The sequence below is a fragment of the Dreissena polymorpha genome, chromosome 7 (assembly GCF_020536995.1).
Source record: "Dreissena polymorpha isolate Duluth1 chromosome 7, UMN_Dpol_1.0, whole genome shotgun sequence".
Lineage (NCBI taxonomy): Eukaryota > Metazoa > Mollusca > Bivalvia > Myida > Dreissenidae > Dreissena > Dreissena polymorpha.
In genome coordinates this window covers 6,290,404-6,317,890 of record NC_068361.1, presented here as the reverse complement: position 1 = coordinate 6,317,890, position 27,487 = coordinate 6,290,404, and the positions used below count along the sequence as shown (strand labels likewise).

At 33.6% G+C, this 27,487-nt stretch overlaps 1 protein-coding gene across 24 annotated transcripts in view; it reads left to right on the top strand.

Annotated features, from left to right (window-relative positions):
• Positions 1 to 27,487, top strand: part of LOC127837147 (neurogenic locus notch homolog protein 1-like) — a 145,381-nt gene that overhangs the window by 83,951 nt on the left and 33,943 nt on the right. The window contains exon 1 of one of the 24 annotated variants that reach the window (XM_052364020.1): positions 596 to 2,581. The exons of the other annotated variants lie outside the window; for them this stretch is intronic. Coding sequence (XP_052219980.1) covers positions 2,503 to 2,581 — 79 coding nt within the window. The 5' untranslated portion in view covers positions 596 to 2,502. Of the gene's footprint in view, positions 1 to 595; positions 2,582 to 27,487 lie in introns of those variants that run through there. 24 annotated transcript variants of the gene reach the window in all.

Here is a 27,487-nt window from a genome sequence, read left to right as displayed (position 1 = left end):
AAAACATATTCACACAATGGCTGTCACTACAACGGAGAGCCCATATGGGGGGCATGCATGTTTTACAAACACCCCTTGTTAATAAAAAAGTATTTCCTTAATTTAGAAGGCACTTTTACATGTGTTTTTGCTAAATACACATACTGACTTCAAAATTGTGTCGCCATGCTTCTCTATTGTCAAAATTAAATTTCTTACATGGCAAATCTTTAATTTAATCTCTGGCAAAACTATATTAATAACTGCAATATCAGCTGTTATAGCTGTCACCAATAACGAAATACACACATAAACCATAACTTATCTTGAATCCCCATCTTTATTTAGCCTTTCTCTTTGTGTCCTGTAGGTAATTAAAAGAGTAAATAATTTTCTCTCCATTACCCTAAGGGCAAAGTTAGCACAAGGGGTTTATATCTGGAGACCGGCTGTTAGACAGGATGTACAAATGCACTGCAGTAGTGACTATTGTAATCTCCAGATATGAAGAGTTTCACCAAATATGAAGAGCTTGACCCAATAAAACAAATTGGCTCACTTCAGATGTTGATAATGTAGACAGTCAGTCCAGATTTCAGTCTCTTTGTTTTCAGTTTGGGGGTGGCTTATGACATGAATGAATGTACAACATGGTCATAGCATGATAGGTCATAAAGGTTGATAGATAATTGTTGACATTTTGTTGAATTGTACAGTAAAAAAGTGTACATTGTGAGTGTTTGAATGAATGGTTTAGTGATTTAGTGAGTGAAGTTAATCTCTTGAGATTAGCATCTTAATCTCATTTTGGTTTGTAGCTAAACAGCTTAATTTAGTGGACTGATCTTTACTCAGTTGACTCCTGCAGTACAAATGTCCAATTATTGTTCAAATATTAATTTGTTGGGGAGAACAATTTGCATTTGACTTGTTTTCATCATAGACTCATTGAGAAGCAAATGAGAGTAAAACATTTTGAAATGAGTGAAATTCAGCTCAATGTTTAGAGACAAGAAGGAAAATTGAATCGCTAAGTGAGGCCAATACCACGACAGTGCACGTGTGTGTATAGGAAATACAGAAGAGTGAAAAGATTTGGGGACAAAAGCACACACGCTTCAACAGAATGGGACGAATGGTCGCATTATAACATCATACACCGATCTTCTCCACAGGTGGGTTTAAGATGGAGACGAGTCTAAAGCCGGGGTTATAGACGATCTGCTTCACTGCTTGAAAGCCTCATCATGATGTATTTTATTCTATGTTTTTACTGTCGGGACATACCATGCTGAGTTGAGTTTTCAAGCAAGATCTGTGTTTTGAAAAGTTTTCAAAATACATTTTGTCACCTGAAGTTGCCCAATTGTGATTTGGTAATTGATAAACAAAGTGGTGAATTGTGTTTAAATTTATGTTTTGGATTGCAATAGTTTTTATGTATTTTTTGTCATTTTGAGACCTTAAATTAAATTTTTGAGTTTACTGTCTTCGTTTGGGACATTAGAAGATCGTGTTGAATATTTGAACAGCATGGCAAAAACACATAACGGACGTGTGTGACTACTTGAGAAAGAACAACAAAAACGGTTACATGTGTTTTATTGGATATTAGATGCGGGATTAGTAAAAGCGTGGGAATCAGTGTGCCCGAGATCTCGTGTTTCATAGATTGTGATCTCTGTTTATCCAGACATGCTTCTCAGTGATACTGATGTAGACTGGTTTACTTTTGAGGACCTGGAAATTGCAAGAGAGCCCGCAGAAAACTGGAGGCTCAGTCAACCTAGTGTCGTCTGCTGAGTTAAGAGTTACATTTGGTGCAGCAGATAGTTTATAAAGTTTATAACTTGAATGTTAAACATTTTTAAACATCATTTTAGACAACAGTTACAATGTGTTGAAGCATTTAAAGAATTGCAGTGTGTGTTTTTTGTTTAATAGGAATTTTGAAAATACCTTAAAATAACAGAACTTGAAAGATTGTAAAAAGTGATTAAACACTGGTCTAAGTGGGTTAAAAGATTTATGTGTATTTAAGCATGAAGTGACTGAAGTGTATGGACATAAAGAGAGCACACGCTCCATGAATGGTGTTTATAACAGTGCAGTTTGTTTTTCACAGATTTTGGGGAGCTAGTATGTTCACAATGTGACAGTAGAGGACATGGGGGAAATGTGTGGATAACATAGAGCACTGTGGTATATGATGACATCAAGGACCATGTGAGTTTAAGGGACACAGTGGAATTTGCTTTTCAGGGACCAAGAAGTGAATTTGTGGTGATCAGGATTTTACATTTATTTGTGAAGAAAAAAATAACAGCAGAAAATAAACAAACTGGATTGTGGAATAAATTTAAAATGTTGGAATAAAATTTTCTGGTGTTTTAAAAATCTGAGAGGAGTCAACTAAAACCTTTTGTTTGAAGTGTATTACGGATGCTACACAACATTTGAAAGTGTTTTGCTGTAGATGTTTTGTGGATTAACATGAAAGATTCATTGGAATAATACTCTGAAATGCTGACGATGTCACATGCATCTAATATGAAGTTTTACAAGTCTGCTGTGCGGATATACGTTCTTGTATATGTTATATGTAAGTACTGGCTTTTATAGATACTCAGAAATGATAAACAAATGTAATTATTGACACGTTCAAGTTTTTTTAGTGCAATATTTTCTGTAATAGTATATATGTCTTACATACAAATTATAAAATATATAAACATAGTCATGTACTACAATTACGTTGTTTATATTTTTTTTGTGTGATTTCTTTGTTTTATTGCTCTGTGTTTATAAAATTGTTCATTAATAATTATTAATTTGTAATTTAAATAAAACATAATAAACTACTAAAATAAGTTCTTAATTTATCAGGCAAGATAGAAAAAAATGTTGATGTATTAATGCTACATTTAATTTTTTCAAAATCATAAGGATAAATGATAACAAATTAAATGTACAATGTGCTTCTCCATTGATTAATTAAACATATACTGTGACATTAATTTTGTTTATGTCAAACATTTCAGTATTTTTTCTATTTTCTGTTTATAGTTTGTTTACATATTAATTTAACAAAATAATGAAAAAATGTAACTGTTACTATTTGTTTCAAATATTGTTTTCAAATAATATTTTCAAGTCTGTTACACTCTTGGAAAAATGTGTTTGTATAAGTATATATTTTGGTGATGGGTTTGCTTGGTCATATTTTGCATTTTTGCGTTTCTTTGTTGTTTATCACAGCATTCTATCCTGTCTCGTTGTATGCTGTATATATTACTTTGATGTTACAGTCTGAACCCTGATAACGATATTGACGGAACAATTAGAGTTGTGGATGTAAGATTAGGGGCAAATACTGTTACATTCAACCAAAGCCTCCTAAAGCCAAGTTTTGGTGGGAAAAGTGAAAATATTGACTAATTTATCAAATTTTGGAATGTTGGTAGTGTTCGGATATATGAGTAATATTATGTCAATATCCTGTATTTAACTGCATGTGGATCCAAAATTTCATCATTATATTTAATATTAAGTGTAGCGAGAAATAATATTTATTTTTTCATCGCTTTCTCTATTGAAGTCGTGCAGGATGCATGATTGCTAAGTAGATATATTGTCTATATAAGTCTAAATGTATTGAACTTTCAGAACATATTATACATATTATTATTAAAAATAAATGATCCATGCTCTGTGAAAAAAGGGGTTTAATGCGTGTGCAAAAAGTGTAGTCCCAGATAAGCCTGTGCAGTCTACACAGGCTAATCAGGGATGATACTTTCCGCTTTTATGATATTTTTCGTTTTATAAAAGTATTTTTTTAAGCAAAATCATGTTAAGGCAGAAAGTGTCGTCTGTAATCTGTTACGATTCTTTAGGCATTTAGGCAGAAAGTGTCGTCTGTAATCTGTTACGATTCTTTAGGCATTTATTTAGCATTAAACCCTTTTTTCACAGAGCAAGGCGCAAATGCTTGTTTGTCAGTCGATTCATAACTTATCAACAAATATTTATTTAACATTTAAGAAAAAGAAATTTGAGAAATATAAAAGAATATCCTCAATATCTCAAATGTATGGACTGCTTTCAGTAATTGCACATTTACTCACAAGAAGACAGCATATTAGTTACATTAGTCACTGGGTGTCGAGTTTCTGACATGGCCGTCTATAGAAAAAACTTCTTGTCTATCAGTTTAAAAAAAGAGAAGAACTTAGTTTTAGTGTAAGATCTTTAAATATTCTATTTGTATGAAATATTTAAATATAATTTACAGTTTAAAACTTAATTTGAAATAATTGTACTTTATGTACAACAACTTTTACACATTTATATTCCAAACGTTTAAACTGTTTATTTTTTAATTGACAAAACCACTGTAAAGGTGTCATTATTTTCGTCATAATAATAATATAATAATTAAATATTAAAACTCATTCAATCTGACAGTCCTATTTATTATAATGAAGTTATCTGCAGCAGTTGACATGTTGAAACCATTATGTCATCTTTTGACAAAGCTGGGCATCTCATCTTCATTTCATTTGATGACAAGTTGTCTATAACCACCAATACAACATTGCAGCCAATATTTAATACATCCCCAGTGTCTCGCCAAGAAAGGAAGAAACATTAGATTCACATGAGAAAAAGCTACTTAATTTGCTCGCAGGGTGCGTTAATTAGATAATGCTGATTAAATTTTAGATAATTTCAATTAATTTCTTCCTTAAAGTAGCATTTTGATCCCAGAACAGTTGTGTAAGGCGTGTTGGCGGAGGTTTCAAATGCACGGGTCTTAAATTATTGGACGCTTCAGCAGAATCCTGTAAATTGAAAGCCATCCAATCGTAGGAAAAGGGTGGGATTGTGTGAATTCCATAACAATTATTGGCAGCAATCTTTTGTTATGGTCCTCGGACCTTATGCCAGTCACATGTAACATGTCGTTGAAAGACGTCTAATCGATTAATAATGCACAGCAAACAAAATATTTATTTCTTCTGACATCATTAATTTTATTATAATGTGTTGGTGAAGACTATTTTTTAACTCTTTCAGTGCGGGAACTGAATTTTAAAGGCCTTTGCAAACAGTTTGGATCCAGATGAGACGCCACAAAACGTGGCGTCTCATCTGGATCCAAACTGTTTGCTATTCTGATAGTATTCTTTGAAAAAAAATGAAGAAAATGCTTATTTTACAAATTCAGCAGACAACATTTTAGCAGACGACAAATTTCCCAGCATGCAAAGGGTTAATATTCTTTGTTGGTGCATTCTTTTACCTTTGGTGGTTTTAATGATTAAAAAACATTTTGCGCAAAATAATGTTTTGGGTTGATTTCTTGACAAGATATATCAGAAAATAAACTACTCAAAATTTAATACTGACACTTAAATAGTAGTAGACAGTTGTTATAGTAAAATAAGTAAAATTGACTCAGGATTTATCTTGTGTTTTATGACATTTAGAAAACATATATTGTTTGAGATGTTGACATTAGTTAATCAATGTCACATTTTCAAAAAATCTAAAAGATCATGAGGTCCTGAGAGTTTGTTCACAGTTTGTGATTGTGACAACATGTAATGAAATGCTAGCAGCAGGTGTCAAGGCTTAAGTAACATTTTCGGTGATAAAAAATGTAATGTTTCTTGCTCTGACAATCGCAATTAGAACTCAGATTGTGAAAAACCAAATGTTCTTGTCAGGAAGATTGAGGCATGGCGATGTATTTGGTTCAATCATCTTTACCTTTGGAAAGTTAAGTTGGCCAATAAATGAAAGTAAGGAAAATAGCATAAAATTGCAACATCGTGGCTGAATGGCAATTAATACTTTTTGTAAACAAACAACAACATACAATGGCATAAAATTGCGATGTTCTTAGCTAAATGGCAATTAATACTGTTTGTAAAAATGTAAAATACAACAACAGAAAAACAAAGTGATTGTTGCGTACCAAATTGTTTTTATTACAAATTAATAATGAACACAAACTGTAACATTACTTTAATGAAACAGCACAGGTCAAAAAGTGTATTATTTGATACAGTATTTATTTGTGAAAGGGATGACTGATATAAATCAAACTTTATCTAGAAATTTAATATATTGACCTTGAAAAATTGTAATTGACTTAAAAAATTAAACAATACAAAGTCACACATTCAAACGTGCGACCAATAAGACCACCATGGTCATGTAATATTTTATATTTATTTCTGCGTTGCTTCAAAAATGGTTTGGCATAAATTTAATCACAAATATGAAAGCGATGAAAATGTTTAATTACTTTTCTTTGACATTTTTGTTGAATGCATTGTGTTACGCCCAATTATAGCCTAAAATGAATGGTTAATTCCTACAATATGTATAGCACCTTTATATTTGATTTAGCCTAACTGATTGAAAAAATGCAACAATATTTACATTTCTTATTTACGTACATTCTTTCATTGGAGGACAAATGTACACAAATGTCCGGCCATATTTTGCAGGCTTTTAAATTACTGTTGTTGTGATACACAATGTACAAAGACTTACCTTTGTAAATAAAATTAAGATTTACGAATGGTCACATTAACACAATTAAAAACCTTTTGAAGACGTGTTAATCATTATGATAACATCGAATTGGTTTGTTTTCTTTGACTTATTATTGTGAATTAGTTTTATTTGGTGATAGATGACTTTTTCTAATGCATAGTGTATTTGTTATTTTGGAACAATATCTTTTATTAGCACTTCTTATTATTTCTTTGCATGTGGTGGACAAAACAATCAATATACATACAAGTTGTTGTTATATTTCAGTGTAGGTCTAGTTACTTTTCTCAACACAAATGCTTAACAAATAAGTGAAAAACAACCTGGCTTCTTCCATAAATAAATGTATCTAGCAATTTCATCTTCATACAACATTTGAGTGCAAAACCGTAGTAATCGGTCATCATAAAAACATTGTGATACATTATTATGGATCTCATAATGTGGCTTTATACTGAAAGTATGAAACCACATTAAATATGGAGACATTGTGGTGTTTAGGTTTAATACAGCATCTTGCCTTTGCACCTGCTGTTTAGTTATGCATGAGGAATCATTGAATATTTCCCTCCTTTTTTGGTATTAAAGTCAGGTTTTAAGTAGGTCTTATAAATCAAATATAAGAAACAGAACAAATTAAGGTTTGCAGTAATTTGGGTTTTATTTATATTATTATGAGGACAGGCATTTTCTAGATCAAGAGAAGGAAACCATTTTTAGTAGCTCCATAGTTTACCAGTTGCCAATAAAAAAATGTTTCTAACAATTCATGTGATTGGTTTATGTGTCATAATTTACTGACTTACAAGAGTTTATTTAAACTGTCTCCTGGGTCCAGAGTATGAAATGTCAAAAGCTTCATCAGAAGTCTTTTTATAATCTTCAGATATTCAACCAATGAAAATGAAATTAAAGATTAAATGTTCAGAGTAAAAAATGGTTGATATTTAAATTAAAGATTAAATGTTTAAGATTGAAGACTTTTCTTCCGGTAGTAGTTATGTGGCAAGAATGTAAAATTAATTGAGGACAAATTATTATTGTCCGAAGATTTAAACTTATGTAGGTTGATTAGATTGTGTCATTAATCTTCAATTGTACTCCCTATGTTGTTATGGATTATAGGATTGTTGTATAATTAATTAATTGAGTCTGCTCATTTATATATTTTTAAGTGACCTTTGAAAGTAATAATTCTAACAAAAAAGTTTTTTGTTTTTTTTGCCAATGTACACCACAAGAGATACATATTTGTTGGCACAATCAACAATTATAAAAAAAATAAGACCTCTTTACTGAATGACATTAAAGTACATATTACATCATCATCAAAATGTGGCAAATTGTGTGGAACAGTGATTTTTATGTCATTTTAAAAGTTGTCGAGCAGACCAAATGTCTACACTATGCTCTACTAACCCCATATGTTAGGAGTAAAAAACTGTTTAAAATATCATGCACAACAACAAATGCACACTCAGAAACATTTTCAGATTGAAATTGCAAACTTTATCTTGCTGTATGTCTGTTTTATAAACTGTATACATGTCGGGGATTAACTTTAAAAAATATCATGTGCTAATAGAGAAGATTTGACATGATAATCCATGTTATAATTAAAATTAATGTTGTCATTTTGAACAAGAGTTATTATAACATGAGGATGTAGATTAAAATGATAAATTATAGATTTTACTCAGGGCAAAAATGCTGATATTCTTTGTCAGTAAAATGTAATTTTACAAAAAGAATTGAAGAGTTAAGTTGAACCTTGTAAGGGGGATAGGGCATTTTCCTCCTGATGTGATTCTTAAATCAATCCCCGGTAATAAATTAATAAAAAGTATAAGAATATTTTGTTAATTGTGATTAAAAAAAAATATGACTAAAAAATCAAGCCCAGTTAAAAAATAAACATAACATACTGACATATTAATTGCTCACATCCCGTACAAAGGAACATCATACTAGGCGGATAGGGTCATCATTGTATCATAATAGCAAATTAAAATTGCATCAGTCTTTATCATGTTTGATACACGCGGAAACTTGATACTTAATTATCTGGTTTGCAAGAGAAACTATCAAATTTTCTGCTAAATTCCTTAATTAATACCTGTGGAAGTAGCCAAGATAGATTTCAGAAATTGCGTTATCTATGTAGGCAATCTGAAATTTTGTAGAGAAGATGATGCTTATTATAATAACATGGTTTCAAAGTTTAACCCTTTGCATGCTGGGAAATTTATCGTCTGCTAAAATGTCGTCTGCTGAATGTCTAAAATTAACATTTTCTTCGATTTTTTTTCAAAGAATATTATCACAATAGCAAACAGTTTGGATCCTGATGAGACGCCACGTTGTGTGGCGTCTCATCTGGATCCAAACTGTTTGCAAAGGCCTTTAAAATTCAGCTCCAGCGCTTCAAAGTTTAAATTAAAAAAAAGTGTGCCCAGCAGTACACTTAAATTGTTGACTTCATTCACAAGCAATTAATGAAAATAAGAATAAGAGATAGCATTTTGATTTTGAGCCCTGCTTACGGATCATTCGAGTGATTTTCTCTTTCGAACTCTGGTTTTACCCAGGAAATTCCAGTCTCCCTTTCTTGTCAAGATGTTTGGTGTTTACAGCTAGTACCTGGTACATTTCAAGGTATATCATGCACCCTTGAGCCAATTATAATGTAATTAAAAATAACAAAAATAACTGCACATTTGCATTCATCTAAAAATATAATTACACAGAAAAAAATGTAAGGTTCATAGTAAATGTTTCTGCGCAAACACTTCATCTAGACTACAAAACCCTTTGTAGAATGAGTCAGCGCCCAAAAAGGTCACTACGGTGACTCGCATATATTCCAAAGCCAACAAAATAGCACTGAAGTCAAGAAAACAGTATTACAAATAATGATTGAGTTTTACTTTTTTAGCGGACATGTCAGCTGATCTCAGAGGATGTTTTCGGGATTTGTTTCTCTGTCGTAGATTAAGCCGATTTTTAAACCGCCTCGAGATAACTCTCATTATTTGGCAATTTATTTTTGGTAACATTGTCATGTCTCTAAGCTCGTGAGATGCATTATCTAGCAGTGCCGTGTTGTGGACATTGTTGAGGCCCCCTGTGTTTGTGGCCACTTATTGCATGTCTGACACCTGGTTTGAATACCTTAATCATCATTTAACTGGCAACCTGTGCTTGCATGGTGCACTGACACCTCTATGCAGTGTGGATTTTTGAATGTTGAGGGTGAAACTGTTTAACCCATTTATGCCTAGCGTCCTGAAAAAAGGACATTGCAAACAGCGTAGACCCAGATGAGACGCCGCATAATGCGGCGTCTCATCTGGGTCTGCGCTGTTTGCTTAAAGGAATTTCTGTAAGAAATATTCTAAATATAGAAATAAGTATACTAGACATCCCTAATTTTATAAATACATTGATATAATTTAGAAGGATGAGAGAGTCCACTGGGCATAAATGGGTTAATCTGCTTAACATTTCTATATCAGTTACTGTGTTTTCATGCTTAAACTGCACTATATGATGCAACTTGCCTGACACATTGTATGTTTTGAAAATTAAGGGATGGATATTGGAGGTGGTCCCGCTTTGAGCGGTGAACAATTTCAAACAACATGCGGAAATCTTCCAAATCTCTATTTAACCCATTTAAGCCTTAAGTGGACTCACCCATCCTTCGAAATTGGATCAATTTATTTCCAAAATTAGGGATGTCTAGTATATTTATTTCTATAATTTTATTTAGAATATTTCTTACAGATATTTCTTTAAGCAAATAGCGCATACCCTGATGACATGCATCATGCCGCGTCTGATCTGGATCTACCCTGTTTGCCAAGGCCTTTTTTCTAGACGCTAGGCATAAATGGGTTAACATTCTTTTTGTCTAGTTATTTTAGTTAATTTTATGTTAATTGAGCTAATATAATCGAAAGTGTCATCAAGTTATTGCAACTTAGAAGTTAATCAAGTGACTATGATCAAATTTTGAAAAAATGATCAAATACTCAACCTTGAATACAACATAAGTTTAGGGTCAGCTTAGAAAAATTACGAGTCGGTTGGGTTAGTGGAAACAAACAAACTGCTTATGTAACGCCTTATAGCTTTCTTAGATATGTAATGGGTATGGAGGTTTAAGGATCCATAATTTTCCCTACCTGGTTTATTTATTTATTTGCGATACATTTTGCTGTTTATTTACTTTCTGATGGGTCAGCAGGTATCTTTGAGTCACATGAATGGACTGGTTTGTTGATGTTATGATCATATTTTAGCTGAAATTTATGATGCAGAAGACATTTTGTGTTGTTGTAGGTGGTAGAACTGTTTACCCACAATGCTCTGTGTTTATTTACCCACAATGCCCTGTGTTTATTTACCCAGAATTCCTCACTGTATAAGTGGAGTGCATTTTGCCGCCCAAAAATTGGAGCCAGCAAAAATTGCTTGTTTTGATCTTGATTAAAAGTTTCCACCAAATCAAGTTTCTAATCATTTATGTATTTGTGTGATAATGAGATTATCACACAAGACTGGGCACAGCAAAGATTCAAAAAAATTAGGTGTAAAGCTGCACAATTAGGTATAAGATTAGTGAAATTAAGTCTTTATACTAATGTGAAGGGGAGAAAAAGATTAAAAGCCACTACCTTTATCCCTATTTCTTAACTCATTAAAGTCATATTTACATCTTTTATGGGTCTCTCCCTACACACATTAAAATTCTAATTATCAGGCTTTCCATGAAGTTTAAGTTGGTGTTTTATTCTTTGTGGATGAATGTTTTATGTTTTAAAAAGCTCTCAACATCATAAATCCATTAGAAATTTAACATGATAATTTAACCCAGTGTTAGGTTTCCCATTTCAATTTGCATTCATTAGATTTAGAGTGGACACCTAGTGAAATGGGCTCTGCTTTTTACATGACCTTTGGCATGTTCAAATGCCCTGCTCAATGTGCTTAGATTTTGAAAAAAATCCCAACAGGTTGTTTTTTTATGGCAATTGGTTTGTTCAAGTGGAGTTAATAAAAAAAAATCATTGTTTACTTGACTGTACACATATTTGAACAATGATAAAAAATAAATTCAGGGGTCAAGTGAGAAACATGTGTAGATCATGTTGGAATTGTCTTTTTTGTGGTCATGTTTCATTAGTCTTTTGATTTATTTCAAAACCATTTTGCAAGTGAAGATTTTGGAAAAATATTTGTGTCATTTAAAACTATGAAATAAGTAAATTACATATTAATTACTCTGTCACCATTACACCAATTAAAGGCACATTGGACTGCAATTGAAATTGCTCCTCAGATAATGCCATGTTTCATAGATCACTGCTCTCTGATTGGTCTGCCTGTTGGCCAATAATCATCTTAGCCAATTGAAGACCGAGTAGGAATGCCTGTCAGTACTGGTGTGTATGGACCTAAAAAAGATAGTTAAGTCTTACCAGATGATAGAATCCCTGATGCATTTGCAAAATCTCAGTTGTGAATCTCATGTCTGATGATCAACAAACCATGGCGGACACTTGCAAAAACTCAGTTGCAAATCATAAGTTCATCACTAAACTGTGGCAGACACTTGCTGGTAGTAACTGTCAAACAAAATTGGGCGTGAGCAGGGGCTATTGGCATCACTCCTGGTGGTGGTGGGATTGGGAACACAGGGATCAGGGGTCATGGGAGTTAAAGAGGATTGGCGGAAAAAAATGCTGATCTGTCAAGATTTGGAGAAAAAAAAAGCTGTAAAACTAATCTGCATGCTGGTCAGGTATTTAGAACAATTTAACAAATTAATAACAGAGAGTGGTTTATGGTTGCAGATGTAAAACATGAAAATAGAAAAACACTCTTTGATAAAATGCTTCTCACATTTTGTAATTGTCATTAAATAACTTGGATATTTATTCAGTAATTTAGTGACTTTGAATATAAATGACAAATGTCCTGTTAATTGTATGCTATTATAATTTACATTGTTATGAGGGATATATCTATTCTGAAGCGTGTTATTCAAACTGAAAAACACATACCCACTTAGACTGGTTTACAAATACCCAGGTATACTTTTCTTGAGAGGATGTAACATTCCAAACTCCATTTCATTCTGATCATGACAAAGCCATGTATTACTAAAAACAAAAGCTCTCAAAGAAAACTCACATGCGAATTCTGACTCATTTCATGAAGAGCAATTACTAGAGATGTTTATGATGAAAAGATGTTTTAATCACTTTTACATGTCATCAGTTAAAGACTCCTTCCCATAACCTTGGGTTTTGTACCACCTGGTTCCCATTAATTTCAAGTCTAATATCTTGCGGTTTGAGGGCATTATACACCCCTACTTTCAGTTTCAGTAGTAAACTTAAGTTTGATTCAATTTAAAGTCAAAGTGCAGTTACATTGTATTTGTTTTGCATAACTATTTTGGGTGCCATAGCATAACATATTCTATAGAATTCTATGAAAAAAAGTACCATAACATTGCATTGATCTTTGATTTGCAATTTATCTGAAAACCCCAAATCTCTCCTCCATAGAAGACTAAATTGTGCACCATAAACGCAGAGCATTTATAGCTAAGTATAATTCATATGACTCTTATTCAATGAAACAAGCATGAGCAAATCATCTGTAATGTTTTGTGGCATGTTCCTTTCTCATCAAGGCTGATATTCTCTCAGATCATGGTGTCATTGGCGGGTTGGTGTAGGAAAAAGCCGTAGAATCCCGGGCATCACAGCAGGGTGCCGTGGGAAACAAGCTTCCTCTGTTTGCTACCGCGCTTAGGCGGTTACGCTAGCTCGGTGCTCTAGGTACATGAGATGGAAAACATAAGGGGCTGCAAGTGTTCTCAGTGTTTTTTGCTGGGAAACTGTTTTGTTTTTCTTGTCTTTATGACTTTGATAAAAGTGACTTCTTTTATGATTTTTCTGGAGCAGCTGTTATGTATAGTTTTCATGTATTCTGTTGCACCGATATTTTAAAATGGGTTTTCTAAGCACACCTGTGGTATTTCTGTCTCCACATGAAAGTGATCTTGGGCCTTGGAGTCATTTGTATGACATGCCTGGCATGTTGAAGCTCTGGAAAACATGCTGTTTATGTTGTTGTTGTTTATATATGTGCTGGACCCCCTGACCCTCCCCCCTTGCCCTTAGCATATATATTAGGTATTTTTCAAGACTCCGACGGGTTGGTACTCTGGAAGATACATTTTGTTTGCGTTTTTCCTCGAAACAACACTTTTTTCAAGATCAGTTTTCCCTTTATTTCATGTGATGGCTCTTAACCCTTTGCATGCTGGGAAATTTGTTGTCTGCTAAAATGTCGTCTGCTGAATTTCTAACATTAGCATTTTCTTCGATTTTTTTCAAAGAATACTATCAGAATAGCAAACAGTTTGGATCCTGATGAGACGCCACGTTCTGTGGTGTCTCATCTGGATCCAAACTGTTTGCAACAGCCTTCAAAATTCGGTTCCAGCACTGAAAGGATTAATGTTCAGAATATTGATATGGCAATGATTTTAAATTACAGTGTAATAAAATTATATAATGTTTAAATAAATGTTCTATTTTTGAATGTACATGTTAATAGTGGTTCCCACGAAATTCATGCCCAGTAAAAATGTCAAAAGATCATCTTTAAATTGTTCGTTATATCTACTAGACAATGTTTCCCAAACAATCTTTTGCAATTTTATTGTCATAAGAGGACATGTTTTAGATTTATGAAAATGTGAGAAATTGCTCAACAAGCTCCGAAAATGTCAGAGCATTTTTCTCATGAACCTTGGGGTCTAGAAAGGGATTTTACCATCTGGGAATCTGATTGCTTGTGGCTGGTGAAATTTGCTCCAAGTCTGCGCCAATGAGTGGGTTACAGATATAATTAATGTCTCAACATTAAAATGGCAATAAATACTGGAGTAAAGTGCAAGAGCATTACAAAAAGTCTTTCAATTATGCTTGTCAGGTAATGAATTTTTAATCCAAGCAGATTGTGTCCCGCCTTTGACAAGATGCATAAAAAATCACAATACCTTTCAGCGCCTATTAATCATGGACTTTAAGGGTCAGGCTATCAAAATGTAACATGGTGCTTAAACAACAAGGGTCCTGAGATGGTTTTAAAGGGCTTGAGGGGCACTGATATTGGTCATGTGACTGCATAAATAGGTGCTTTATCAGCCCCTATTTATGAAGGGGCTGAATGTCCCAGGAAGGAAGTTTAGGGAAGGGGTCAAGGGTGAGCAGTGGTCAGTAATTTTCTTGGTGCACGTCCATCTTACCTGTCACACTTTGTTTGGAAGGCCTTCTTCCTGTGTGAACATGCACAGGTCAGATTTGAAGGGACAGCAAGCCAGAATAAGTTATATTTGACTTACAATAGCAGGCCATATTTCTAGGAGCCTGAAAACCTGCAACAAGTTTATGGTAAACTCCAATAAGCATAGGTCATAATTCAGAAAATTTTAAAATTAATTTTAAATTCACAATTCAAAACAAATATGAAAACTAGAGCTAAGCTATTATAAAAATTGCATATGTTAATTCTGAAATATCGCAATTAAAATGTTTGAAAGACAAGCATGCTCAGATACAGAATTTTCATTGCAAAATTATGCAAGTGAAATTATGCAAGTAAAATTATGCAAGTGAAATTTTATCATATCAAGAACTGATTGTGCACACAGTGTTTGGATTAGAAAGGACACAAATAAACTTGGTTTGTTATCATTTTAAACTCATCTGATGTTTACACTAGCTTGTGGGCTCTTTCTGAATGAAATTATCAGGAAAACATGATAAAGAATGATTTGTTTTAACTGAGGTTTCACAAAGATTTTTTTGGTCCAAGTATGGCCAAGTTAATGGTGTGACAATATGTCAAACAAAGGCGCTCACTTGAGGGGCAAACAAGTCCCTATAATTTTACAGTATGCTTGATACCCTATATTTGAATTGCTTTGTATTCAATCGGATAAAAAACTACTGAAATTTAAGACGAAACCTTCAGTGTTTAAAAAACGGCTTTGCATGCCGACATTTTGTGTCAAAACAATAGAACGCCTGTGTGACTTCAGCTTTATTGTAGGGAGTAAGATGTTTAGAAAATGTGCCCTTATCTGCATTTAAATAGATGTACAAAACAGATTTGTGTGCTAATTTTTATCTAAATTGTTTCATGATACAGATGATGGCAATCTTGGTGGAGGATTGCAGGATTTGACCTGAAAATCTGCGATATGGAAGATTATGCTACACAGACAAAAGTTTTTGCACCTGAGCTGAAAATGATGGACTAAAGTATAAACAAATATTCTTTGGAAAAACAGAATTTTAACTTAAGGCTTTAATTCTATTTCTCCAGCAATTTGTTTGGTTATTCTGATCAGAAAATAATGAACAAAATAATTTCTCATGCAATTCTTTAGAATAAAAAAAGCATGGAAAAAGACTTTAGAATTTGAATATCGTGTATGAAAGTTGTAATGACATCAGCTTAGTATTCTTTGTGCACCAGACAAAAAACAACCCCCCACACATTCAATATAAGGGGTAAAAAATGTTAATTGTTTCCATGTATTGATTTACACTTTACAGATGTCTTACTTTTGGTTTTCCAGGTTGAATTTTTGATCATTTTTGCTCAATAAAAATTCGCTAAAATAACTGATGTTTAATAATAATTTTTCTATATTTGATAATAATTGGATTTTCTGTAAAATTGACTAAAGTACATAAGATTTTTTTTTTAATATTGAATAGAAATTTGGAAGATTTCTGCGTTTTAAGGCATATTCTTATTTAATTAATATGGTTAAAAAAAGTTAGTGACAAAAAATTTAGACGACCAACCTACCCTACTTTTTTGGCGATGTTATTGAAAAAAACACAACTTTTTGATAGGCCTTTTTGGTATTTGTTAAAAGTTTTAGGGACAGACCAATGCTATTATATTGCCATTAAAGTATGCTTAAGCATTTGATTTAAATTGTCGAGAGCATTCAATTTACATGAAATAAGTCACACCTGGCCATGAATGAAGTACTGTTTAAAATAACTGTCCCCGTTGTTTTCATATTACACAATTGGACCCCTATCGTGTGATATTTGTAGTTTTAGGGGTTTCTATTTAGGTGTCAGTTTAGAAGAGGGGCTGTGACACGTAACTTGAGAACAGTTTTTTTTATATGGTTTTAACTTCTTGCTTTCATTTTGTAACAATACTTAAGTGACTTTCTTCCAATAAATAACAATGGTTGTGTGGTAGAGTGCCTTTGTGTAAGATCAACAGTTGTTGTGAAAAAGAGCTCTGTGAATTATTTTCTGTAAATCAGGTTGTTATTGTGACTAATATACATATATCCTGGTTTGTAAGTGTCTGAATTTGATACTTTCTTTCCGGAAGAGTCAAAAAGTAATTTTCAATGTGTTTATTTTCTTGATTGTCATAACTTAAAAACATGATTTTGTTGATAAGCATTCTTGACCAGTTCTTTTTGGATGGGTCTGATTTTGGTTTATTGTTCCAGTGTCATAGGATACCAGTGACTCCAGCTCTGGCCCTTGGCAAAGTGGCCAAGCTTCTTTTCTCAGGTGGCTTTGATTAAATTGTGATGCTCATCTTCAACTGCAAACATGTGACCAAAGTTATCCAAACATGAGGGCATCTAAATTAGCTGTCTGTTGTCATTGGCTGTCATGTTCAATGTGCCCTAAAGAAAAACTGGGGAAAAGAGAATCTTCTTTTCTAGAGTTCTCAGCCTAATAAAAACTTCACTATAAATTAAAATGAAATTTAAAATTGTTTAGCAGGGTGATTGAATTTTTGAGGAGTTAACATTGGTATCACTGGTTGGGTCCCAAAATGCATTTGACCATAGGGGTAATTTTCATCTTTGAAGATTGTTTGACAATGAAATTTCTAGCTTTTATAACCTGGAGGAAGTTTTCATGGTTCCCTAGTTCAAATAAAGGGTGCTTTAGTAACTTTTCTTGAGCAAATAATAGAAAGGAAATAGTTGAGGCATAAATATCAATTAATATTTACTTGATTAGATATTCAAGGGTTAAATGCCAGTTAATATCGATCTTGGATTCCCATAAAATGGGGACAGTGGTGGATGTTTAACAATCTTGGTTAAAATTAGCCTCCATTGACAATGTGAAGATCTTTTGTGGGAAACCGTTGCTTTGACCAACTCCAAAAGAAATGGGGAACAATGAAACAAATGCAAACAGTGTGATGCTAACTTCAATAGACTGCTATTCTGTTGATTTTGAACTGCAGTTTATTGTTGATAGAAACTAAAGAACAGTTATATTTGTGTTTTAATGAAAAACATGGAACATATATATAGGATCTGGCACGAGTTGTAATATCATACCATATTTTATTAAACGAATTCAGGAATTTTGTTAGTAAGCGAGCCTTTGGCGAGCTTACTAATTAATTTCCTGGACGAGTTTAATAAAATATGGTATGATATGACAACGAGTGTCAGATCTTTTTTAACACATGCTTTTAAGTGAGCAAATTAAATAAATATTTATGCAAAGATACTGATAAATCCCGAGTGTTGTTTACATTTCGTGACGTCATTTGACGCTGCAACGTCATTTCAGCAAAATAACAAAATGCGATTGGTCAATAAACGAAAACTAAGCCAATGAAAACACTTAACAATGTTGTATTACACATGTGAAATATTAAAAAATATGTAATGGTTGTATTACATGGGAAACAAGGTATAGCATGTGATAAAAAACATTATAAGGCTTCCTGTCCCTATGACACAAGCTGAAGAAGTGCTCATTGCAACAAGAAAATAAGTTTTGATAACTAAAATAAAACTTCTGCTCTTAAAGAAGTTTGGAACTTAAAAGTAATAATTGCAGACATAATATTAAATTTATTGTTATTGCATGAAAAATCATTTGACTTTTAGTATCATTCTGTATAGTGTAACATGCAACAGCATTCTTGGAATGTACAAATGTATAAATGTATATATGAGCCTTGTTCTGGGAAAACAGGGCTTAATGCATGTCCGTTGAGTGTCGTCCTAGATTAGCATGTGCAGTCTGCCCACATAGAGGTTTCTTCTAAACAAAAATCCAGTGTAGGCATTAAAATGTCGTCCTTGATAAGCCTGTGTGTACTGGACAGGCTAATCTGGGCTGACACTTAATTCACATGCTTTTAGCCCAGTTGTCCCAGAAGTAAGCTCATTATATGAAATGGTAACTCAAATTCAAGTATTTACAAATTTCATCCATATGATATTACGGATGAGGACCAAACCCAATTATCTAAGTAAACTTAGCTGCTCAGAAAATTTCTTTCGGCTCAAACCCATATATTGAACATGTTGATTTAACAGTTTTTATACGCCCGTATAAAATACGGGACGTATTATGTGAAACCCCTTGGCGGGCGGGCGGGCGGCGGGCGGGCGGCGGGCGGAAGGCATCACTTTGTCCGGACTCTAATTCAAATTGTATTCATCCGATCTTCACCAAACTTGGTCAGCAGTTGCATCTAGTTGATATCTAGGCCAAGTTCGAATATGGGTCATGCCGGGTCAAAAACTAGGTCATAGGGTCAATAAGTGCATTTTCAAAGGGGCCACTTTGTCCGGACTCTATTTCAAATTGTATTCATCCGATCTTCACCAAACTTGGTCAGCAGTTGCATCTAGTTGATATATAGGCCAAGTTCGAATATGGGTCATGCCGGGTCAAAAACTAGGTCATAGGGTCAATTAGTGCATTTTCAACGGCGCCACTTTGTCCGGACTCTAATTCAAATTGTATTCATCCGATCTTCACCAAACTTGGTCAGTAGTTGCATCTAGTTGATATCTAGGTCAAGTCCGAATATGGGTCATGCTGGGTCAAAAACTAGGTCAAAGGGTCAATTAGTGCATTTTACTTTGTCCGGACTCTAATTCAAATTGTATAAATCTTATCTTCACCAAACTTGGTCAGTAGTTGCATCTAGTTGATATCTAGGCCAAGTTCGAATATGGGTCATGCCAGGTAAAAAATCAGTGTATCATCTCCAATGGCACACGAATCGGGCGTATATTGCTCCGTCATGCGGCGCTCTTGTTAAGATATGATAATAAATTGTGCAACCAGTATGCTTAACCCATTTATGCCTAGCATCTAGAAAAAAGGCCTTGGCAAAGAGCGTAGACCCAGATGAGACGCTGCATGATGCGGCGTCTCATCAGGGTCTGCGCTGTTTGCTTAAAGAAATTTCTGTAAGAAATATTCTAAATAAAGAAATACTACACATCCCTAATTTTGGAAATAAATTGATCCAATTTAGAAGGATGGGAGAGTCCACTAGGCATAAATGGGTTAAAGTGTGTGTACTTATATGGTAGGTGGCAATAAAAATGGCAAGTGTTCCCAGTGGTGCATAATAGCATCCACTGCTGCTTACTCTTCATCTCCCATCTTTCCTTTGTGTGGTGATGATGCCAACACACGCCCTACTATTTAGGTGACACTGTAAGCATGGTAAGACAGAAATAACTATAGGGTATGGGCATTTTGTAATTATTCAAACCTTTAAATTCAACACTGGTAGCTTTCAGTATAGAAAGATGGTCTTTACTTTGTTGAAGGGTAGTAATTAGTTTAAGTGATGGTTAGCTTCTTACATTGTGTGAAAATTCAAGGTTTTACGGGACTTTGTTTTATTGTTAGAAAATTATAGCATAAAAACAGACCAGGCTTGTTCATTTGATGGGAACTTATTATTGTTGTGTTTACCTTTGAGCAAACTGTTTAATGTCATATAGAAATATTATTTTATGAAAAAGCAAATGTTTTGACAGTAAAATGGCATGACACATGACATATTGAAGAGAGCACTGTTTTCTATGTTTGTTTAATATTTTGGTAAATGAAATCCACATTAAAGTAATCATACAGTACAAATTATAGACACAAACATGCATTTGGCTCGAAGCCTAAATTATGTTAAAAAAAAATTTGTATGGCTGTTTATAGTCTTAATGTATTGACGGCTAGTTCCCAAGCACACAGCAAACCCTGCATAAGAATGTACATTTGTAAGCCCCCAAATTGCAGACCAATAGCACATTTAACTAACTTAAAAAATGAATATGATGAAAATATAGTTGAATGCAATCAATTGGCAAAGTCTCAGTAAACAGTGAGATAGAGTAAATCACACCAAACTGAACTTAAACACTGATGTGAATAGTAATGGAGGAAAAATACTAATGTGGAGTCTGCAAGTTTGTTGTTGTCCAAAATTCATTAATACTGCTTATAATCTTTATTTTATTTATATTTTGTTTTGACAAGCTAAAAATGTTTTTGATAATCTTATGTTTTATTTGACTTTTTTTTTCTTTTTCTTTTCCAATGTAAGCCTGATACTCTATATGAGCATTCTTCGCACATGAACGGTTTACACTAAATTATGGGTAATGAATAGCAATAAGAGCCTCGCTATGGGAAAATGGGGTTTAATGCAAAGGCCACATTTTTCCAGATCGAACCTCATTTGGCCATGTTAAGTTGTTATTTACAAATCAGGAAAATAATGTACTCAGTGAAGTTCATCGTGCGGTTTGTCGTACTTTGGCATGTACTACTTTGGCATGTACTTAAGGCCTCATCGAGTTTTTTAGTTTTTGCTACTCCTTTGTAATGCACCATGATCATGGGTCTGAAAAATCGTGAAAACCCCATTTGTGTCAGTTTACAGCAGAGTTTTTTTGCAACATGTGGTGTACATTAAAATCTTTGGAAATCAGAGACACCCTGAGTAAACAGTCCCCTATGAGAACCCATATATCCCATGAAAGTCAGAATATCCTATCTTCATGGGTGTAAAGTGCAAATAGCAGTTTCTTGCTGTTAAAAGGTGATATGTCAATTTTCGGCACTTGTGGGTTATATCACTTTTCAATTTAGGTTGCTTTCACTTGTGGCTTATTTCATTGCAGAAGTTTGTTGGTTTTTTCAACGGTCATGTTGCCATGGAAGCAAGATTAAAACAAGGGATAAATCTTGGGGAAAGAGGGATGGCGGGGTTGGTTAAGGTTGTAGGTAGAATGTAGACAAAGAAACCAGCTAATTTCTGCAAGGGATCAGATAATAAAATACTTGTTTTAATTAAATGTCAGAATGTGAGATGGTCTGGTTGCAGATAGCTTTGTGGTAATGTTAATAAAGTCCCTTTCCTGTGTCTTATTCATTTAGGTCTCTGGATTCAAACCAAGAACAAATTAATTTACAAAATGTCTATGTAGAACTGTATTAACCCTTAAAGCGCTGGAGCTGAATTTAAAAGGCCTTTGCAAACAGTTTGGATCCAGATGAGACGCCACAGAACGTGGCGTCTCATCTGGATCCAAACTGTTTGCTATTCTGATAGTATTCTTTGAAAAAAATGAAGAAAATGCTTATTTTACAAATTCAGCAGACGACATTTTAGCAGACGACAAATTTCCCAGCATGCAAAGGGTTAATATAAAGTTAATGAAATTAATTTTACTGTTTATTGCATGAAAGATGCAAGTTTGAGTTGCTCTTAAGATCACCATGAATTATGGAGCCATGCTTAATTTTTTAGGACACCATTTTAACTTGTTACAATCACATTAGCCATTAAGAGAAATTCCTCTTTTTCCAGAATGTTGATCAAAGTACTTTCTGATAAATCTGATACTGTTGGCCAACTATGAAAACAATTTCTTTAAATGTCAATAATTTCATTTTGCATTAGCGTTCATTATAGGCCGACCCCCTTTAACTTCTATTACTGAGTGTTTCCATTATACCTCTAAAGAATTAGAAATCTTTCTATTCTTAAAGGGAATTAGGTTTCATTATTATGATTTAATGGATTATATATTTGCTTTTTTACTGAAAAGAATCAAATTCATCTTCAGACATTGTTTAAAAATAGATTTTCAATTTGAATTTCTAGTATTGTATGAGGTTATTTTTACAATCGATTCAGGACCAACTTAATGGGGTTAAATCATTGATTCTTGATATTATATCGAAGATACTAATAGTACTTGAGATAAAATGTGTCTGAAACAAACAGACTTCTTTGAACTTTATTGAATTGATGTCAGAAACAAGTGTTTCTATACACAGATAGCAGTTTTAATGGACTTATAAGTGATTATTTTATGTTTCATTTTCAAAGATTGATTGAGCAAGTATCCGGTTATTACTTTTGCATTTCCAACGACCCATTTTTTTTATTGAAAACACCCTAAGTGACTGAAAATTATGGCCACTAAGGCCCATATTGTAAAAGCAAAAGAAATAATCTTTAATTTCAACTGAAGATGTATTCATCAGGGACATTAAAACAGACCAGGTTTGCATGTAACAGTAAAAACAAATAAAGACGCAGTCTTGTTTTAGAAAAAAACGAAAACAACTTTGTTGGTCCTGTGCAGTACTGTCATGAAACCGAATAAAAAAAAATTCACAGATACTCACTTGGTTACTATCAATTTTGAAATCTGTTGCATTTCAACAAACTTCATTCAGATATCAAAAGAGATTATTTAATATTTGACCTAGTATGTGCCTGTAATCATAGTATGGCGTCTACTATCGAATGATCGACAGCATTGATTTTTAATTATCGAGACACTGGGTCTATGAGGAAAGAACTCATTTAAAAGGATTAGAGATCATAAACCTGATTAACTTGTAAGATTTCAATACACAGAGGTTAATTTCTCAAGGCTATTTAGAAATCTGATTTTGGTAGCATGAAAAGCAAAAGTTTTGACCATGAGACATAACAGCCACACATTGTATCTATTGACTTGCTGTAGTTATTGAATGATTAACCCTTTGCATGCTGGAAAATTTGTCGTCTGCTATAAAATGTTGTCTGCTGAATTTCTAAAATTATCATTTTCTTCGATTTTTTTCAAAGAATATTATCAGAATAGCAAACAGTTTGGATCCTGAGAACGTGGCGTCTCATCTGGATCCAAACTGTTTGCAAAGGCCTTCAAAATTCGGTTCCCGCATTGTAAGGGTTAACATGTCAAACCTGGGGACTGCCATAGAAAATATCTTTGATACAATCAATTGTTCTTCCATTGCTTACTCTGATATTCTCCAAATTCACCAACTGTTATCAACAAGAAAAGTAACTTTAGCTAATGTGGTTATAACTTTTCCGTCATCTTAATCTTGCATAAAATATCCTAAATTATATATATTTTGACCGTAAAATGTTACTTTGGGTTCAGATAGTTTTCAACTAGGGGAAGCTGTGTTAATTTTAGAAGAATCCTCAAATTGTAATTGTGTACTAGACAACCTACCTTTTGTTTTAAACTTTTTATTGCAATTTCTTTTTGAATTTGAGGTCATTTGAAACATTTGGGATTGAATACATGCAAAATCCTTTCACATCATTTGAGAGTGAGTCAGGAATTAAAAAATGAAATAAAAATTAAGTCAATAATCAGTGGTTTGTCCTTAGATAATCAGAATTATTTGGCAGTGACTGTGTACTTAGTACAATACAAAGGTTACGGATTATCAGGTTTGATCCATGGACTGAAAGTTTGTTTTAATCCTTTGTTACTTGATACAGGATTTGCCTTTAACTGCATAATGGTTATTAAAATGTTGTTGCAAAGTCCATTGGATTAGAGGTTTACCTCATGAGATCCTATTATCTTTATTCAGAAGTGGTTATTGAGTCATTCATACTTATTAGTTGTACTTAATTGGTCATTAACCAAAATTTGTCTTTGATCATAGAGAAGATTGTACAAATCTGGTTGAATGTTCAATGTATTAATCATTTGATTAATATAACACTTGTACAATTACATGTATGTATACAAAACATATAGTCCTTGGATTAATATAAAGTTTTATCCAATTGTATTGTCATGTCTACGGTATATGCACAGGCGACTGACTGAAAATATTTTTTTATTACAATTTTCAAGCACAACATATTATTATGCCTCAGAAAATCCTAAGAAATGAATTAACAAGAAAAACATTTTTAGCAGCTAATTTTAATATCAAAATAAATTAACTTAAACCATGATTTTTTTTACAGAGGGGTGTCACAAAAAAATGGTCGTATTGTACTGCATCAGAATTGTAATATCTTATTTTTAGACGAGACTCGTAAGCTAAGCTCTATATTAAGACTTCCCATGCTTTATTTAGGAAATGGAAGTGGGTTTGTGTGTCAATAAGAGTAGGTCAACTATTCGAGACTTGCTTCAGTTGTCATGGTATAAGTAGGTAAGTCTTCGAGTGTTAAATATTGTGTGATACTTTTAAAGTGGCAGAGAACACTTTATGACTGTATTAAAAGCATGACCATGTACAAACTGAAGTTGAGATTTCATAAATAATCATGTGTCTACGTGACATGATGCATGATGATTTTTTGCGACTGGGATGTGAATGCATGTGTTAAATTTAGAGTCTTGCATCTGAGTCATAAAATGTAAGTTCTTGAAGTACTGTTAAAAGGATATATGAAGAAATTAAGAACAAGGAGTTATAAAAAAAATCGCTACCTGTCTCAATCATCTAAAAACTTCTTGTAATAAAATATATCAGTATCTGTTGAAGGTTACAGGCTTATACATGGCAATGTTATTTGTATTCACAGAATTAATTTGATGGATAACAAACATAATTTATTTTATGGATAAAATCTTGTTCCCAGGCCACAGGCTCCACCTTTCACATGTTAAAAGACAGAAACATCCTGACATGACCCTGGTCCCATGTTTTGACATCAGAGCTTCCCCACCCTTTTCATGTTGGCTGTCTTAAAACTGGAATAATATCTCTTAGTTTGCTTCTGACTGCCTTAAAAGTGACCACACCTTTTCCATGTTTTATTTTTGAAACTGGAGACTTACTCTTGAAGTCCAGTTTTCCCACTGTTGCTGTGTTTGGGACAGATATCTCCCAAGTCTGTTGTTGACATGCTTGTTTACCCCACCTTTTCTGTGTTTGCAGCTTTAAAATTGGACAGCTTCCTCCAAGGTTAATCCCCAGACAAGACTAGCCCAGCCTTTTTCCTGTTAACATGTTTTCTGTTTACATGGATGGGTCGTAAAAGACCTAATCAGTCATCTTTTCTTTTTTCCAAATGGCTTCTGCAGAAGACAATTTGATCAAGCCTCACTTTGACACAGACCAAAGAATTTTGATTGCAACCATCTGGGTGATCTGATCAGGATAGATTTAAAAGACATAACCATTTAAGTTACTATGATCTAGATATAGTTATTACAAGCAATTGCTTCAGTGGCGGTACTTATATGAGGTGTGCTGTTTCACTGTGTACATTTCCATTTTTTCTGTTGAGATATTTTTTAGCCGGATTTTTTTCGAAAAAATCTCGGCTTATAGATTGATGTTGTCGGGCGGGTGGGCGGGGTGGCGGCGTGCTCGAAAATGTTAAAGTTCTTATTTCATGGTATAACTTTGGTATGCTTGGACCTAGAGTCTTCAAACTTGACATGAAGGTTGGCCAGGATTAACAGATGACCACTGGTCATTTCAAGGTCATTCATTTGAAGGTCAAGGTCACTGTGACCTTCAATATAAAAAATGTTAAAGTTGTTATAACTTTGGTATGCTTGGACCTAGAGTCTTGAAACTTGACATGAAGGTTGGCCATAACTAGTTAGTAACCACTGGTCATTTCAAGGTCATTCATTTGAAGGTCAAGGTCACTGTGACCTTGAATGTAAAAATGTTAAAGTTCTTATTTCATGGTATAACTTTGGTATGCTTGGACCTAGAGTCTTCAAACTTGACATGAAGGTTGGCCAGGATTAACAGATGACCACTGGTCATTTCAAGGTCATTCATTTGAAGGTGAAGGTCACTGTGACCTTCAATATAAAAAATGTTAAAGTTGTTATAACTTTGGTATGCTTGGACCTAGAGTCTTGAAACTTGACATGAAGGTTGGCCATAACTAGTTAGTAACCACTGGTCATTTCAAGGTCATTCATTTGAAGGTCAAGGTCACTGTGACCTTGAATGTAAAAATGTTAAAGTTCTTATTTCATGGTATAACTTTGGTATGCTTGGACCTAGAGTCTTCAAACTTGACATGAAGGTTGGCCAGGATTAACAGATGACCACTGGTCATTTCAAGGTCATTCATTTGAAGGTGAAGGTCACTGTGACCTTCAATATAAAAATGTTAAAGTTGTAATAACTTTGGTATGCTTGGACCTAGAGTCTTGAAACTTGACATGAAGGTTGGCCAGAACTAGTAAGTAACCACTGGACATTTCAAGGTCATTCATTTGAAGGTCAAGGTCACTGTGACCTTGAATGTAAAAATGTTAAAGTTGTTATAACTTTGGTATGCTTGGACCTAGAGTCTTGAAACTTGACATGAAGGTTGGCCAGAACTAGTAAGTAACCACTGGACATTTCAAGGTCATTCATTTGAAGGTCAAGGTCACTGTGACCTTGAATGTAAAAATGTTAAAGTTCTTATTTCATGTTATAACTTTGGTATGCTTGTACCTAGAGTCTTCAAACTTGAAATAAAGATTGGCCAGTACTAGAAGATGACCACTGGTCATTTCAATGTCATTCATTTGAAGGTCAAGGTCACTGTGATTTCTGTGTAGGTATGTGAAAGCAAAACAATAAATAGTATTATTTCATCTAAGTTTATTTTCTTACATTTGATAATGAAATTGATGGAAACTTCAAACAATATGTTACTAATTTGCTAATAAAAAAATTGAGATCAAACTTTCCTAATTGTCAATTCAAGTTCATATTTGTGACCTTAAATGTTATTGTTGTTCATGTATATGCATGCATTCAAAACATAACACAAGGTT